This window comes from Euleptes europaea, chromosome 2 (genome assembly GCF_029931775.1).
Source record: "Euleptes europaea isolate rEulEur1 chromosome 2, rEulEur1.hap1, whole genome shotgun sequence".
Classification (NCBI taxonomy): domain Eukaryota; kingdom Metazoa; phylum Chordata; class Lepidosauria; order Squamata; family Sphaerodactylidae; genus Euleptes; species Euleptes europaea.
In genome coordinates this window covers 70604306-70620937 of record NC_079313.1, presented here as the reverse complement: position 1 = coordinate 70620937, position 16632 = coordinate 70604306, and the positions used below count along the sequence as shown (strand labels likewise).

The following is a 16632-nucleotide window of genomic DNA, read 5'->3' as shown; positions in this document are numbered from 1 at the left end:
CCATGTTCCAAAAGGCCCAAGAGTGGCCTTCTACTTCTTTAAGGGGTATAGAACCAGGACAGTATCAACAGTCACTACATTACATACTCTGACAGTTGTGGAACTTGACTTCTATTGTGAGCTTAAAAAGGCAGAAGTTCTTTCACTTTTGGATTTGTTTACCCTAAATATGGACAGGTTTTATAGTTCACATCTGAAACCATGCTGCCAGTCTTAGGCTCAGCATGATGTTGCATGGTTGCATCAGTTTGTTCTTTGAATATCTCCTAGATCTAAAAAGGATATCTTTCCAACCATCCTAGAGCTCAGAGAGAACTTGTGGAGATGAAGGACGCCCACCTGTACACATTACTCTGTTGTTCCTTACTAAGGATGTCAAATCTACATCCTGCAATTTTGTGACATGAATGAAAGGGAAACTCCAACTTGCTATATCTTTTACCATCACTACCACACTAGTGAGGAGAAAAGCCTAGTGAAATTTTCCTTTTTTTTGTCAGACAAGTATTTTGTGGCCAAAGGTGGCCATTATGGTATGTGCTTTAATAGGTGGCTTTAAAAATGTTGATGTTTCTAGATGTTACTCACCCTGGGTTGAACCTGCATTATACAGTCCCAGCCAAGTCTGCCATAAGATCCTTTGCTTAGGCTAATTTCATTTTGAATGGTAGGTGCCACTGTCATGATCTATTTCTGATTTCATGTTTTGCAGGAAGGCATTCAGCAAGTGACATGTATCTCTGTGTTCGTGTATCTGCATATACCTGTATCTTTCCAGATATACAGAGAGCACTTAGCTTACATGCAGGTAGTTGGCTCCAGTGACACTTGGCCAGGCCCGTTGTTGAAGACAGTCTGCTAATGCTGGAGAAGCTCCAAGCGCCATTCCAAATCTACTTCAACTTCTCCAAGAACTTCCTGGATTATAAGGGATGGGGTGAGACCGGGATATGCAAAAGCTGGCTTTTGTTTCCCTTCTTTCAGTTCCCTGTTTTGACCTGTAAAAAGGTGAGGCTTTTTAGGGCAAATGCCTCCACATAATGTTTCTCTGTCACTGTCGAAAACGCACGGGAGGTTTTGCCTTGGATTTGCCACTCTCTAAATGCACAGTTTCCCCAGCCAAATTCTCAAAACTCAAAAATAAGCCCCCATGCAGAGTTTTGAGAATGAGGAAAATGTGCATCTAGAGTGGCGAATCCAAGGCAAAACCTCCCATGCGTTTTTGCACAGTGACAGAGAAATATTTAAATGAACCACTGTACACATTCAGTATAAGTTTTCTTTGTAAAAATATGAGGCATCTCAACCATCAAACAGCAAAAAAAAAAAAAAAAAAAAAAAAGGCCAAATCACCACTCTGGACAGTTCTGTCCCTCTTTTGGTTCAATATGTATATTTGGGTTTTAAAAGAAATCATATTACGGCTGGATCCCATTTATAATTTATCCTTGTTTATCCCCAAAGCCTGCAATATGCACCCACCTTTATCAAGGTTTAAAATATCAAATTATTGTCTGTTGTGAAAATAAAATGCATTTCTGCCTTTGAGAGGCTTGTCAAACTTCCTTTGTCTCTATATGGGTGTTCACAAATGCACAAACTTTGCTTCCCTTTGAGATATAATTATTGATTTTTATCCCACTGTTGCCTCTGATGAAGCACGTCTTTACAGATGTGTTGAAACAGTATATATGAGATTATGAATCTGCTTTAGACCATTGATCCATCTAGCCCATTTTGCTTTGTTCTGATCAGCTGTCTTCAGGGACTCATGTCAAAGGTCTTTTCTAGCCCTACTATATAACCAGAAATGGCAGGAAATGAATCAGGTACTTCTGCATAGAAAGCATGTATGCTATCACTGAACTATGGCTCCTTTCCATCATAAAGCCCTACCACACAATCCATTCTGCCAGTTGCAGCCATATATATGTATATTTGTTGTAGTCTCTTGCCTTTAGATTCTTCTCCTGTTTCTGTTTGGAGCTTCTGTAGTATGATACTCAGGACTACATTGCTCACAAGGGTTTTGGGGGAGGAAAAGGAAAATGGACAAAAGAAAAGGGCAAGGGATATAAGAAAAAACTAACACAACCTGTTTATGGCCTTTTATGCATGGTCTGTTTCCGCTGGGTCTGCTGCTCTCTAACTGCACAGTATTTCCTGTCGAATTTTCAAAACACTATGCACAGGGGCTTCCCCCGCCCCCCGATGAAATTCCAGGAGTACCTTGTGATCAATTATGCATCCTCAGTGAAAATGCAGAGGTTCTGAACCATGTGAGTCCCTCCTCCCTGAAAACGCTGCTTTGTAATTGGCGGAGGTTTTTTTTTTTTTTTTTTTTAATACATCTGGCCAAGAAGAAAAATCTTTGAAAGGTTGGAATGGTTAAGAATTCTAGATAGTCTGGTAGCAATGGAAAAGATGGGGTACTCTTTTGGTTGGTTGACCACCAAGGAAGTCCAGAGCTGCTACACAGAGGCAGGCAATGGCAAACCACCTCTGAATGTCTCTTGCCTTGAAAATCCTATTGGGTTGCCATAAGTCGGCTGCGACTTGATAGCATTTTACACACACACTGCTCCGTTTTTGTTGTTGTTGTTCTTAAAATGCTTTTATATGTGGCAATTGTGTTGGGGATTTTCTCTCACCGTAAGCAATACAAGTAAGCCAATTACAAAGCTGCATTTAAAGGGGCAGGACTTTATTTGAGCTTGGAGTCTGCTAGTGCATAGATTCCCAATAAGAAGGTGTGGGTCCAGCGAGCAAAGAACCTCAGATAAAACTCCCATGCATAAATGACCAATGTGTCCTCCTTGCAAAGGCCATAAAACACTAAAATACTGTGTACTGTTTTAAGAATTCTTGCCCTCACAAATGCTTTGGATACAATGACCTCCTGCTGTTACTGGTAAATCAAGGACTAAGCCATAGTTAAGACCTGATCATGATATTATATTTCCTGGTGCAGCTGGGATATTACTATAGATGTACAGTTTTGAATGGATGATTGGGTAAGAGTGTGAAAGTTGCTTCATAATAATGGTTTCCCTAGACACAGAGGGGGGAAAATTGTATTCCCAGTGTAAAAATGACACGTGGCTATTGCCACAAGCACACATGTTTGGAAGCTGCTATACACTGTAGCTTCCATTCATGTGACATAATAATAGGCACGTCCTGCTCTGTGATATAGCATTAATTAGATTCTAACTGCTTTTGTGGCATGGATAGGGGGTGTTCTGTTCTCAATTAAGCCTATAAGCCTAGTTGTTTTTACTGAGTGCTACCCTGACAGCAGAACCTACTGAGGTTTGGGAACCTGAGAGTACCCTTCCCTTGGAACCCACAGACAAAGGGGAAATGCCACAGCTTTCCTCTGATACAAAGGTCCTGATTGTAATACACAGGCAGAATGGCATGTACACAACCTCCCCACATGCAGTTCTGTGCTGAAAATATGCAGAAACCTGAGATATATCCTTGGATTGCAATATTTGACTGCCCACAGCTGCTGTGTGTCTGCCCTTGGACCCAACTCTTGAAAAACTGTAATGTTTAATTTGGCCTTGAGGTCAAGGAATACATGGAAAGAGAACAACATATCAACACTCCAAAAAATTGTTCCAGTTTGGAATAAAAGAAAACCCCTGTATAGAAGTAGGCCCTCTTATCTGCTGTGGGGTTTTACTGCATTGTTAGGATTTGAAATAGTAAAAGGCCATAAAAGAGAGGAGGTAGGAAGAGGGGAATTTGTTCCACATAGGAAGAACTTCCAGATATGTGAGCACACAGCAAAACCTCAGTAATATTTTGATGAAGCCATATTATTGTTTATTGGCTTAAATTGACTTATTCAAGCTGTCTAACAAATATTCAATGATTATAATTCCACATGGAAATCTACTATTTACAATGGCAATTGTTTTTATTTGAGGTTGGGGTTTGGTTTTTGTCATTTTCCACCATATTCAAAGTTCTTTTGCATAGTTCCTGCTTTTTAATAGTGGATTTTTACACACATATGCACACACACAAAGTAGTTATTTATTTCCTTTATATAAACGGAATTATTCCTTTTGGAACCTGGCAAAGATTTTTTTGGGGAAAAAGAATTTGAAATCTGAATGGAGGAGTTTCTAGCTGTAGACATGAAAAACAACTGATAAAAACATCCATGGCAACCAAACCTGCCAAGGGATCTATAGGGTGGTCATTTACTTCCTTCCTGAACTGGTAGGGTTGCCAGTAGGGATGCCAACCTCCAGGTAATAGCTGGAGATCTTCTGCTATTACAACTGATCTCCAGTTGATAGAGATCAGTTCCCCTGGAGAAAATGGCTGCTTTGGCAATTTGACTCTATGGCATTGAAGTCCCTTCCCTCCCTGAACCCCACCCTCCTAAGGCTCCGCCCCCAAAACCTCCCGCTGGTGGCAAAGAGGGACCTGCCAACCCTCTGTGGGAGATTTTGGGGGGCGGGGATCTCATGTACGCGGCCGCAAGTGACATAATCCCATCACTTTCGGTTTACTTCTGGATGCGATGCAGCACAATGGGATGATTTACCACTCAAACCCCCATTTGAGTGGTAAATTGTCCTGTTATGCTGCAGCACTTCCAAAGTAAGCCAGAAATGATGAGATTGCGTTGCTCACAGCCGCGCACGATCCTTGCTGTAAGCCAGTAGATGGATTGGCAGGCAATTGCCCGCCATTCCAAGCCACCTGGCAATACTATGAACTGGCCTTCTCCAAAGGATGGTAATGGTGCACAATTCTTGGTAGATGTTATTCTGATTGAGAGGAAAGAGGAATTTAGCCATCCAGGCAGGGATTCTGATACACATGTGCTGCATTTTTCTCCATCTTCAATATGGTCTATTGAGGAGAGGGTGATGAGAATTTTTTCTCTTTCAACTATAGCAGCAGCTATGGCAATCTGAAGGGCCAGCACAGCACCATTGGGACATGTTTTAAATTTTTAATTCATGTTATTAAATTGTCTAGTGAGTTTGCATACATAACTTGGATGCTGAAATTTCAACTCAGTCTGTAAGAAGAAACCAGCCAAAATTCTACTGAACAAAACAGGTTTTTGTGAGGGGGAAAGATACATGAACATATTAAAAAATCCACTCCACCTAATAAAATTAATCCCTGTAAATTTTATTCTTCTGTTCAGTACTCTATTGGGACCCAATTGGTTGAGGGACTTTTTTTTTTTGTAAATCTTCTCTAGCCTTCAGCGAGAGACTACAGACTTAATGCTGAGACAGTTTGGAGACCTTCAGTTGCTGAAATAGCTACAGGAAAGCTTGACCCTAACTCCTGCATATATTCTTTTAGAATCAGAGAAGCTCAGCTGTGAGGGTCCTAAGGGGATGGCTAGGCCTCATTTGTAATCCCCTTTCCAAAAGGCGGCAGATTTCCAAGCTGACCATCTGCTCGCGTTATACTACTGCTGTTATTAGGAAAAGGTAATCTGTATTACAATGGATAAAAATAACACTCTAAATCAGAGGACTTTGTCTTCTCTGTTTAAATATTCACATATTGGGAAAGAATAGATCAGAATTTGGGCATAGATTGGGCCCAATCCAGCCAAAGATTTATTAATTTGATTTTTCTTAAAATCCCAGCCAAACTGTCAACATACATAATTGTAAAAACAATGTCTTACATTAAAATTAGTTATTTGTTAAAAGCACTTAGTTTTCAGGTAAAACTGAAAAGCACTCCGAAGCCCCAGTCATTTAAATAGGAAGAGTTAAGCAATTAGATTTATAAGGATTTTTGGCTTGATTGTGCTCATTATTTACCCTTGACTGATGTACCAAGAGGTACTTATAGAGTTGCCAGGTCCCTCTTTGCCACCGGTGGGAGGTTTTTGGGGCAGAGCTTGTGGAGGGCGGGGTTGGGGGAGGGGAGGGACTTCAATGCCATAGAGTCCAATTGCCAAAGCAGCCATTTTCTCCAGGTGAACTGATCTCTAGCAGCTGGAGATCAGTTGTAATAGCAGGAGATTTCTTGCTAGTACTTGGAAGTTGGCAACCCTAGGTACTTGCAATGTTTACTCTTAGTGGGTGCTAATTATAAGCTGCAAGAACTAAGGGTAACTTGCCAGAGTAGTGTTTCCAAACTGCCAACACATCCCCATTTAGGGAATATAGAGGATACAGATGGTTTTGCCTTTTGTACAGTATTGGCTCTATAAATTGTTTGGTTGTCACAGTGGTGAAAAGAGATGACTGGATGGTGAATTAAGCAACCCCCCAAGGCCATGACTGCCTTGCCCACCAAATTAGTGACCTCATGCCTAGCCGTGTCCACCTTGTTTGGGCAGCTGGCCCAGCGCCAGTAACACCTTTCCAATAAGTCAGCCCCAAAGAGAATGGTGCTAGGAAACTGCAAGTCCTCAATTGCCAAATCACAGTCTTTGTAGGCATCCAGATCATTCTCCCCCAGTTGAATGATCAGCACGTCTGGAGATCCCTGGATCCCTGGGGGGGGTGTCCTCATTGTCCTTAAAGGTCATTGAACTTGGTGGGGTCATAAAGGCCTGATCAGATGCTCAAACTGACTCAGGACCCACACCACCTCCCTGGGGGCTGCCCTCTTCCTGATGTCACTTCTGGGTTTTCAACCAGAAATGATGCCCTGACATCACACAATGCTGTTTATGCCAGTCTCTCCCCCCTCCCCCATCCTCAGCTCCTGCTGGTTATCAGCAACTGGCTGGCAACCCTAGAAAGCCTGCAGGGCTTCATCATTTCCCTGTGTGAACAAAGAATGCACCACCATACTCAATACTTTTCTACAACTGTGCACAGCTATGACAGGCTATCTGGCAAAGATGCTAGTTTGTCTGACATTACTGATTTCATCCCTGATACGCTTCTGATGAATGCCTGGGTGCCTTTGAAAGCTACAGATTTATATTTCCAGGTTTGAATAAACAGGACTTATCACTGTCTGCATAAAATATCATCAGGGCGCAGGAGAATGGTAGGTTTGAGTCTCACATTAGATCACTGCTTTTAGTGTTTCAGGAAGCTATCAGCATCTGGATCAATTTTAGGATTGTTGCAAAACTAAACTCCAGGAGAGATTGCTCTCCCTGCCCCACTTTAATGCTGTTTGCTTTTCCTAGAGCTAAACTTGAAACAGGGAAAGAAGTACTCACTAGAATTTCCACAGTCCATTGAGGTGTTCTCCCCTGACCTGGATGGCCCAGCAGACTCTATGTGGCCTGCCAGAAACTGACTGGTAGTCCATCGCTATATATGTCCTGTCTCCCAAGCCCTAGAACAGGGCTTCTTAAACTTTTTCCACGCACGACCCCGGGTATATAGGTATATAAAATAGGTATACAAATCAAACATTTACTGATAATAAATCATAAAGAAACTTGTTTTAAAACAATTCTTTGGTATGCATATAATTTTACCATTTACTGCTGCCAAATTTTTCGCTATCCCCACATTCAGTTTCTCGACCCCATATGGGGTTGCGACCCACTGTTTAAGAAGCTTTGCCCTAGAAGAAAAGTAGCTAATCTGTGGTTTTGCATATGTGAAATGCATTGTTTAGACTTAACCAGAATGTCCAGAATTAATTGCAAATTAGTTCACCCCAGGCTTAATACTCATTGGCAATGCAGTAGGAGAACTCTAGTAGGAGAAAGAATTTGGAGAGTTTGTTACGTTGATTTTGGATTCTGAGACAATTAAACTCCACAGTTTGATCTCTCAGGCATTGAGCCTGTTGCTTCTAAAGGTTAAATTAAATGTGATGCAAGAGGTCCAAGATCCAGATCACTCTTTAAAAAACAAAACAAAACTTAAAGCAGCCTAAAGGATAAGGTAAAAGGCACTAGCTTCAATTTCTGTCCCTCCATGCTATCATAGTTTCCCTGCTGCTAGGTAGCCTGTAGGGAAAAACATACAGATACTTGTACGGTATCCAATGTACTGAGAGGTAATAGGCTAGGTCTCCCATTATTAACAAACAGAGTTAAAAGAAATCATTAGCATGCACAAATGCTACAGGAGAAACCATCTGTTCCTTTAATCTAAATTCAGCATCAGCAATTAAACTGGAGACTGATTAAAGGAACTTTGCACCTCCCAGTGTTCTGAGGAAAAATGCAAACATTTTCTAGTTAGGTATTAAAACTTGCTGCTGCAACTAAATTGCACTGTTACACTGGACATGTAGAAGTAGAGACCTGGTGCATAATTTTAGTTGATCCGATTCCCTGTACTATTTCTTCCAGTTAGTGTTCCCTCACCTGTGTTCCTTTCTCTGTTCTAGACCCATTTTTCTAAAATGCTGATCAGTTTATTCAGTCAGGAGGCAAAGCAGGAGGAAACAGAAGGAAGCATCAGCTGTTCAGAGCTATTTCCTTTCCACTGCAATATATGGTTCAGCCCATACAAACTTGCAGATGGTTTGCTTTATATTATCTTCTGAGCCTAATGGGATCAGATACTTGTTTGTCTTCTGGAGAACATGGGAGAACCGTATTCACCAGTGTCTGCACATACCATTTATATAATCATCAGCTGCAGTGAATATATGATATGGCTGGAAAACAATAATTGAGTCATATGACTCAATGTGTGATTGAGTTCACAGTTTGCCTGCCTAACTGGGCCCCTCCGCCAAACTACTGACTGATAGTATCTAATAGGAGCTGGCAAATAAAGGCAGGTCAGTGTTGTGACAGCAGCATGTTTGAGCCCTTCCCAGTTATTGAGGCACTGGAATAAATATATATAGAAGCTTTGTGTGTGGACCAGCAGCTGCGGATGTTGTGATGTTGTGAAAAGGCTGTCTGGCCCCTGGCTGTCAAATAACCAATCCAATGTGAATTCCTGAGCTGATCTGAAGGCAGCAGCAACATGCAGTCTGCTTTCACAGAGCTGACAGAATGCTGGAAAAGTAGAATCATAGAATCATAGAGTTGGAAGGGACCACCAGGGCCATCAAGTCCAACCCCCTGCACAATGCAGGAAATTCACAACTACCTCCCCCCTCCACATCCCTAGTGACCAGAAGATGGCCAAGATGCCCTCCCTCTCATCATCTGCCTAAGATCACAGAATCAGCATTGCTGACAGATGGCCATCTAACCTCTTCTTAAAAACCTCCAGGGAAGGAGAGCTTACCACCTCCCGAGGAAGCCTGTTCCACTGAGGAACCGCTCTGTTAGAAAATTCTTCCTAATGTCTAGACGGAAACTCGTTTGATTTAATTTCAACCCGCTGGTTCTGGTCCGACCTTCTTGGGCAACAGAAAATAACTCGGCACCCTCCTCTATATGACAGCCCTTCAAGTACTTGAACATGGTTATCATATCCCTTCTCAGTCTTCTCCTCTGCAGGCTAAACATACCCAGCTCCTTCAACCTTTCCTCATAGGACGTGGTCTCTAGACCCCTCACCATCTTTGTTGCCCTCCTCTGGACAGTACAGGTGCAATAGTTGGTGGTCTGATTTTTGGAGGGAGAAGAGATTTCAGAATTTTAGGTCTGGTTCTTGGAGGGGGAATAGACATATTAGGAGAGTCTTACTCCAAGTTGGAGTGGTCTGGGTAGATTAGACCCTCTGCATATGAACTGGGCTAATCTGGTTCAAACCTATCCTTCAGAAAGAGGGGAGGTTACTGGAAACTGTTTATCAAGGCTGTGGGAATCTGGCAGTAATTGTTTCAAGGGGAATTCCCGGTATGTTGCCTGACTGAAAATATATCATTCAGTGGTGCAATATCACCTGAGGTCTCTGTGAGCTATTGAGACAAATTGTATATAAAGCTTTCTGACACTGTAACCTGCAAATAAGATATTATTTCCCTCAGCCCAGGCTGTAACATTACTTTGTTTTGTAACCTGCTTGCTGTGCCTGTGACTACTTAAGCATTTGGACCTTCCCAAAAAGAAAAAGAAAACACTTGTTTTTTTTATACTCCTGCCTCAAGAGTCTCATGAAACTTATAATCGGGAACCCAGTATTTTACAGCTGCTGAAATAAAGCCTTAAATACACTACCATACAATACCACCTTGAAAGGGCAGGGAGGAGGCATATAAACATTCTTAAATTCCCCTGAAATTGTAGGAGACAATCACAATGTTCACACAGGAGAGCAAGAAGAAGCATTTGCCTCCCTTAACTTATTTACTGAGATAATTTTATTTAATGGTTGTAAAATAGATTCTAGCATCCATGCTACTCAGTAAAGAAAGAGAAACCAGCGGTCATTCCTAGGGTGAGAAACAGTAGAAAGATTCTAGGCCTGAAATCTTCATTTTAGAGAAGAGCCTGTCTGGTCAACTAACTGTTCAGATTGTTGCTTGTTCTTTTCCAATATTGCTTGTTCTGTTCCAACATGGCCACTTATATTGCTGAGCAAATCTCACAAGATCTTACAATATTATCTGCACTGCCCACAGATGTGTGTTTCAGCCTATTATCAGCTTGAGACCCCCAGACATGATCAGAGTTTATCCATGATAGGAAGGAGGAACAGGTGCCAGCTTTTATTGTTCCTGCAGGACTCATGAACATCTAAGAACTGAGTGATAGTGTTGCTTTTCTAGCAGTTGCATTATGGTGGTGGTGGTTCTGTGCCTGTTGAATTTTTTCCCCCTTTTCATGCACCAGTTGAAAGCAAAGAAGCCAAGCCAAGAAAATGCTGTAGTTCTAAGCAGCAATGTTTTGAATAAGGAGAAAAGACTGATAGGTGTTGCATTTTCTTTACAATGCTGTTCAAACTGTATGATCTGTTTTTAATTGGGACCTGTCTACACCTCCTACTGCTTCTCTATGTGTAGAAAGAGAGGCATGAAGTGCCCTGACTCTCTATGCATGCACAATAGCAGCAGGCCCTTCTAAAAATCCCACCAAACATACATTTAAAAAGAGAGAAAAGCACCTCTTTATGAGCTCCTGACCCAGTAGATGAAGCCCTGCCACCCACAGATTGAACACCACTGTTGTAGAGGATTCTGGGATATGTTCTAGAGCAAAGCTTCTTGAACTGTGGGTCGTGACCCCATAGGAGGTCGCATAACTGAATGTGGGGGTTGTGGAATTTTTTAAAAAAAATTAAATTTCTTTATGATTTATTATCAGTAAATGTGGGATTTGTATACCTATTTTATATACTTATATACCCAGGGTTGCGTAAACATTTCTTGGGGGGAAAGGGGTCGCGAGTGGAGAAAGTTTAAGAAGCCCTGTTCTAGAGTACATTGAGTTCACATGGAGCAGTGCTCACTATTGCTCACTGTTAACTAAAAGTATGCTGTCAAACTTACTATTTCTCTATGGCTGTTGCAGAGGAAGATCAGTATTTTAAGCAAGATTATATTTTAAAGGGCAAAAACGTATGGTCGCTTTAGCCTCCTTTATTCCGTTTCAGCCAGGATTCAGCCAGGATCGAACGAGTGTGTTTTGCCGAACGTGTGTTCGATCCTGGCTGAATCAGGGAATAAAGGAGGCTAAAGCAACCTTGCGTTTTCGCCCTGTCTCCCATTAGTGATCTTGGCACTGAGAAACTCCTGATAAGCTTCCAAAGAACTTGGTATTCCCAGGAGAACAGTTTGGAAACCACTTGGTATATAAATATTTGAGTGTATTTGATTGCTTAACTTGCAATACTATTTAATATTTGATAGCTGTAATGTAATGGTAGTACTCTGACAGTGTGTGATAATATCCAGTACTATTTAGTATTTGACCACTTATAAGTTTTCATATTTGAACAAAATAAACCCAATCAAGTGAGAAGCCAACATGTCTAAAGCATTCACATTTGAATTCTGAGGTAAAAATTTCACATAAATTTGGAGATTCAAATACTGAATATGAAATTTCTCATTCAAAAACAGAATGGCAAAACTTGGAAAACTAACTAGTGTAAAATATGAAAATATAAGAAAGCACTTCACCCTGGTAGAGGATGGTATATTTATTAAAAACAATTTCCATTGAAAACACTGGTAATACATGAAGAGCTGCTTTATAATTTCAGAGATAACCAAGGTGGGGGAAGATGGGGGAGGGGGAGAGAAAGCCCTCAACCAGATAGAGAATGAAAACAAGAATCCACAGTAAGTTTCCACAGAAGTCAATCCTTAGGGGGCTGGTGCAGATGTGTAAACAGTGTCAGATCCCTGTTTACTTACCCCCAAATGGTCCCATCTCTCCTTTTCATCAGACCACCAGTGCAGTCCTATGCACACTTACCTGAAATTAAATCCACTGGATACAATGGAATTTACTTTAGAGAAACCTGCATAGGATTGCACTGTACATGACTTAAAAGTTACTCCCTATCTTCCCTATCTATAATGAAAGAATAAGGCAGGGGTGAAAGAACCCAGATGGCCAGAGTAGCAGGTGATCTGGGAAAATTAAACTTTAGGGAAAGAGAAAAGATGAGGCAAGAGATGGGAGTGTGCAGAGACATGGTCAATCATCAGCCATGAAACCAAGCCCAAACTGAAGCCATCTGCCATGAAAGATATCTTTTCTCCAAAGCAGGCACTGAAAAGGAAGGTAGCTTCCAGTCCCAGGAGAAGTTAAGTTCCCAATGGCCTTAAGCAGATCATGAAGTTACCACTTCTTCAGAGACTTGCAGTATAGGAGATATATGGATCTAGAATCCAACCTTAAATCACTGCTTGCCAGACAATGTTCTCAAAAGCACTCCTGATATCACATAGCACTTCTGCAACTAGGAGATCCAGAGGCAAAAGGATCCTGTACTTTTCAGATTTTTTTTAATAGTTCATTGTGTAACTACACTTTTCATAAACTGACGTCTGCCAAAATGTTAGTTTATTTATTGCTGTTTTATCTAGACTTTCCAAGTTTCCTCCAAGGAGCTTTGTGATGAAAATAGTTCTCTCCCTCTTCACATTTTACCATCACAACAACCCCGTGAGGTAGTAGGCTTAGAGATAGCAGCTGACCCAAGTGCTCCAGTGAGCTTTATGGCTGAACAGAATTTAAACCTAGACCTCCTTGGTCAGTGTTTAATTAGATGAGATGTTTGGAGATCAAATCTCCCCCCTTTTAAAATAGTAATAGCAGCTGCACAGTGACCTTTTTTGGATTGTTTTTTCTTCATCTGTGTGTTTGTGGGGATGGAGAAAGGTCACATTTGACTGGCAGCACCATGCAGGGGTGGAAGAGGAAACCCCCCTTCCCCCTGCTGAATTTCAGTCCCAGTCTGAATTGGGGGAACTGAATTAGCTGCTATTTGTATTTTTAAAAGGCTGGGTAGATCCCATCACAGATCTACTAAAATTTCATCTAGTTAAAGCATTCTGCCTTTCAGGGTAGAAGAAACTCTTTAGCACAGTGGTTGAAGATATTCTAATCACACTCCATCAAATCCAATTTACAGCACTGAAATTGGCACTGCCTGTTCAACAGCCACAGAATTGCTCCCTTATTCCTCAAAGTGTTCCATTGTCAAATGTACATCATTTCCACATAGAGGCAAAGGAATGCATGGCTGGACACTTGGACTGAAGGAAGTCTATCAGGGGTACCACATGCGGGGGGGAAAGCATGATTATGCATTCAGAGAAACAAACTGAAAGGTGGAGATCATAATATCATTACGATGGAACTGAGGATAACATTACAATAAAACGGGTCCACAGTCATAACATTGGATCCCAGCCTATGTTTAGCCTTCTTTCTGACCACAAGGTCTATATTAGTCAAGAGGTCCGGGCCATAAATGTCATCATATATACAGTCTATACAGATGAGAGAACATTGTGTACTCTTCTTTAGCACCAGTTCTTTCGTGTTTGGGCTCCCACAGTCCAGACACTGTGAACACTAACAGTTATGGAGCTAGATTTTTAAAAAAGGATGGAAGGAAGAAAGAAAAAAGAAGCAGCATGCATCTGGCACTTGGAAGGCAAACTGACGTTTTCTTTTTGGGATATTTTGAGACTGCAGCTTAATACCTACCTTTCAAGAATCTCAAGAATGAGACTGTCCTGTTAATAATAAAACCATTAAATAAAAAACTATTGTTTAAAAAAGAAATATAATTTTCAACACGCACATTATAAACCTTGCAAGCTAAAAAAATTGCCAAACAACAAACCACTATTTCAGAAACCTTGTCTGTCTTCTCAGTTCTCCATTGCCATCACGGTCAATGGAGATATATGAAGGAAAATTAAAATGCAATGATTGAAATGCATGTTGCAATGAAACTGACATATCAGATACACAGACAATAATATTTAAATAGAATGATGGATACTATAGACTCTGATTTGTTATGCTGCAACTTTTTTTTATTTTGCAAGGTTTATAAGAATAAGACTGTCTTCCAAATAAGAAATCCCTGGCCTGTTCTTTTCAGCTTGTTGCCATATTGAATAAATGTAATTGACTTGTTGCTTGGTGCTAAAATATCAATGCATTCTGGAACTAAGCATGACACCTCTGTTTGTTTAGTGAAACAAAAAAAAAAACCTTCCTGAATGCTGCAGAGCTATCATCTTGATGAGTGGGAGTGGAAGAGGGAGAACTCTTAGGAACCATTTTAACAGGATCAGATTTTACCCCTCATTTGGAATCATATCAGTTGCCCAAAATAAAATCAAAGTTGTACATTTATCAGTTCCGTTCTGCTAAAATCAACCAGCCCACTGAAAAAACCACATCCTTTGAAACTGTCAGTCTTCACAGATGTTCACAGCTGGCCTCGTAGCTTGAGTTCACTCACGGCAGTCATTCTATGCTTTTCACTCAAGGCAAAATTCTGCCCCCACTGCCAGCTGTGAGGTAGTCACTGGATATTATTAGGTTTCAGATACCACCAAATTTAGCAGTTACACATTTGTTTCTAGTTCATTGATTTCAATAGTGCAGTGGTCTTTACTGCGGGATTTCTCGATGTGGTTCTCAATGCGGTTTTCTTCTTGCTCCACTTGAACAGGTATATGCTGCTGGAATGTTTTTGCTGTTTCTGGCCCACAGGCCTCACTCATAGTCTTCACACAGCCATTTCGTTGGTAAGCCATGATCTGGTGGATGCTGATGGGTTTTGTTTCACAGATCAAAGGCACCTATAAACAAACCAGAAAGATACAGAGCATTACGGCCATTAACACATGGCTCAGTTTTCATTTGTTTTGTCTCTGTTCACTCTCACATCTTTTAATCCTGCATTCTGAAAACCTTACTCTGAAAACCTTCAGAGGAGCACTGGTAGGAGCAGCTGCTGCTCTGCACTCCTCCACCCCACTGTTCCCAGGTGGAGGCGAGGGGAAGCTGGCGGCAGGTGGAAGGTGCCACTGCCGCTCTGCACTCCTCCACCCTGCCGTCCCATGGGTGGAGGTGAAGGGCAGCCAGTGGTGGGTAGAGGCCGCACCGCCTCTGATGGGTGGATGCATGAGAGTGGGGGGAGGGGGGAGAGGGGCGCGGGGTCTGGGGGGGCAGAAAGGTTCTGCTGCTGCTGGGCAGTCTCCTGGCGTGGAGTTGACCCGGGCGCTGAAGTGCATCGGCAAGCACTTGGAACTGCCGTGAACCTTAATTATAAATTGGGACAACCCAGGAATTGGAAAACCTGGGGAAGTTCTGGAAAGAGGTGAGTTGATCATGCTGGCGGGAGACAACCATGCATGTAGACTGCAGAGATTCGCTACATTCATGGTAGAATCTCAGGACAAAACGACCATGCGTTAACGCCCTATGTTAGAATTTAGACAAAAGGGTGGTAACCTGAACCTCTCCCTGACATTCCACCTTTCTAAGGGATGTGATTTAAGAGGTGCATTGAAACATGCCATTTCCCACTAGCAGTCTGAAATTGAAAACTTTGCCATGGTGGTTTTATATTTCTGAATATGTAGTTCAACTCTCAAACTGTGACAATCCATGGATACCATTTTGCTGCTACTACAGTTGGTTATTATTGCCTTGACTGAAAGCCATGCACACTTCCAGATTCTGCTGCTGTGGCAGTATTCAACAATATTCTAAAGAAGTCTTCTTGCTCTGCCTTTATTATAATAGCTAATCTGAATGGTGGATAATTCCAATGTACAGAATGTTCCTACCTCTGCCTTCTTGCTACAGCACTCTGTGCTTGTGTCCTCTTGAGAGCCAGCGTGCTGCAGTGGTTAAGAGCAGTGGACTCTAATCTGGAGGACCGGTTTAATTCCCCACTCCTCCACATGAGCGGCGGACTCTAATCTGGTGAACCAGGTTGGTTTCCCCACTCCCACACATAAAGCCACCTGGGTGACCTTGGGCTAGTCACTGTTCTCTCTGAACTCTCTCAGCCCCACCTACCTCACAAGGTGCCTGTTGTGGGGAGAGGAAAGGAAGGAGACTGTAAACAGGCTTGATTCTCCTTTTTTAAAAAAGGTAGAAAAAATTGGCATACAAAACCAACTCTTCTTCTTCTCTACTGAAACCCTCAAGGTTCATGGGAGCCCAGGAAAAGTGCAGGGTGTGTTGTGGGGATCTGCTGTGGTAGGGAAGAATTTGCAAAAACCATCCATACTCTTCTGCCTACAGAAAACAAGCTTTCAATACAACTCAATCTTTTCCCTCTAAATTACATCTGAGAACCTGACAGCAATCGC

The 16632-nt window shown here is 41.8% G+C and overlaps 1 protein-coding gene across 3 annotated transcripts in view; it reads right to left on the bottom strand.

The window, feature by feature from the left end:
* Positions 1–14871: 14871 nt before the first annotated feature.
* Positions 14872–16632, bottom strand: part of SLC1A7 (solute carrier family 1 member 7) — a 58273-nt gene continuing 56512 nt past the window's right edge. For 2 of the 3 annotated variants that reach the window (XM_056844021.1, XM_056844022.1), the window contains one exon: positions 14872–15108. In XM_056844021.1, the coding sequence (XP_056699999.1) occupies positions 14872–15108 (237 nt within the window). The remainder of the gene's footprint in view (positions 15109–16632) is intronic. The other variant, XM_056844023.1, reaches the window with a different exon arrangement.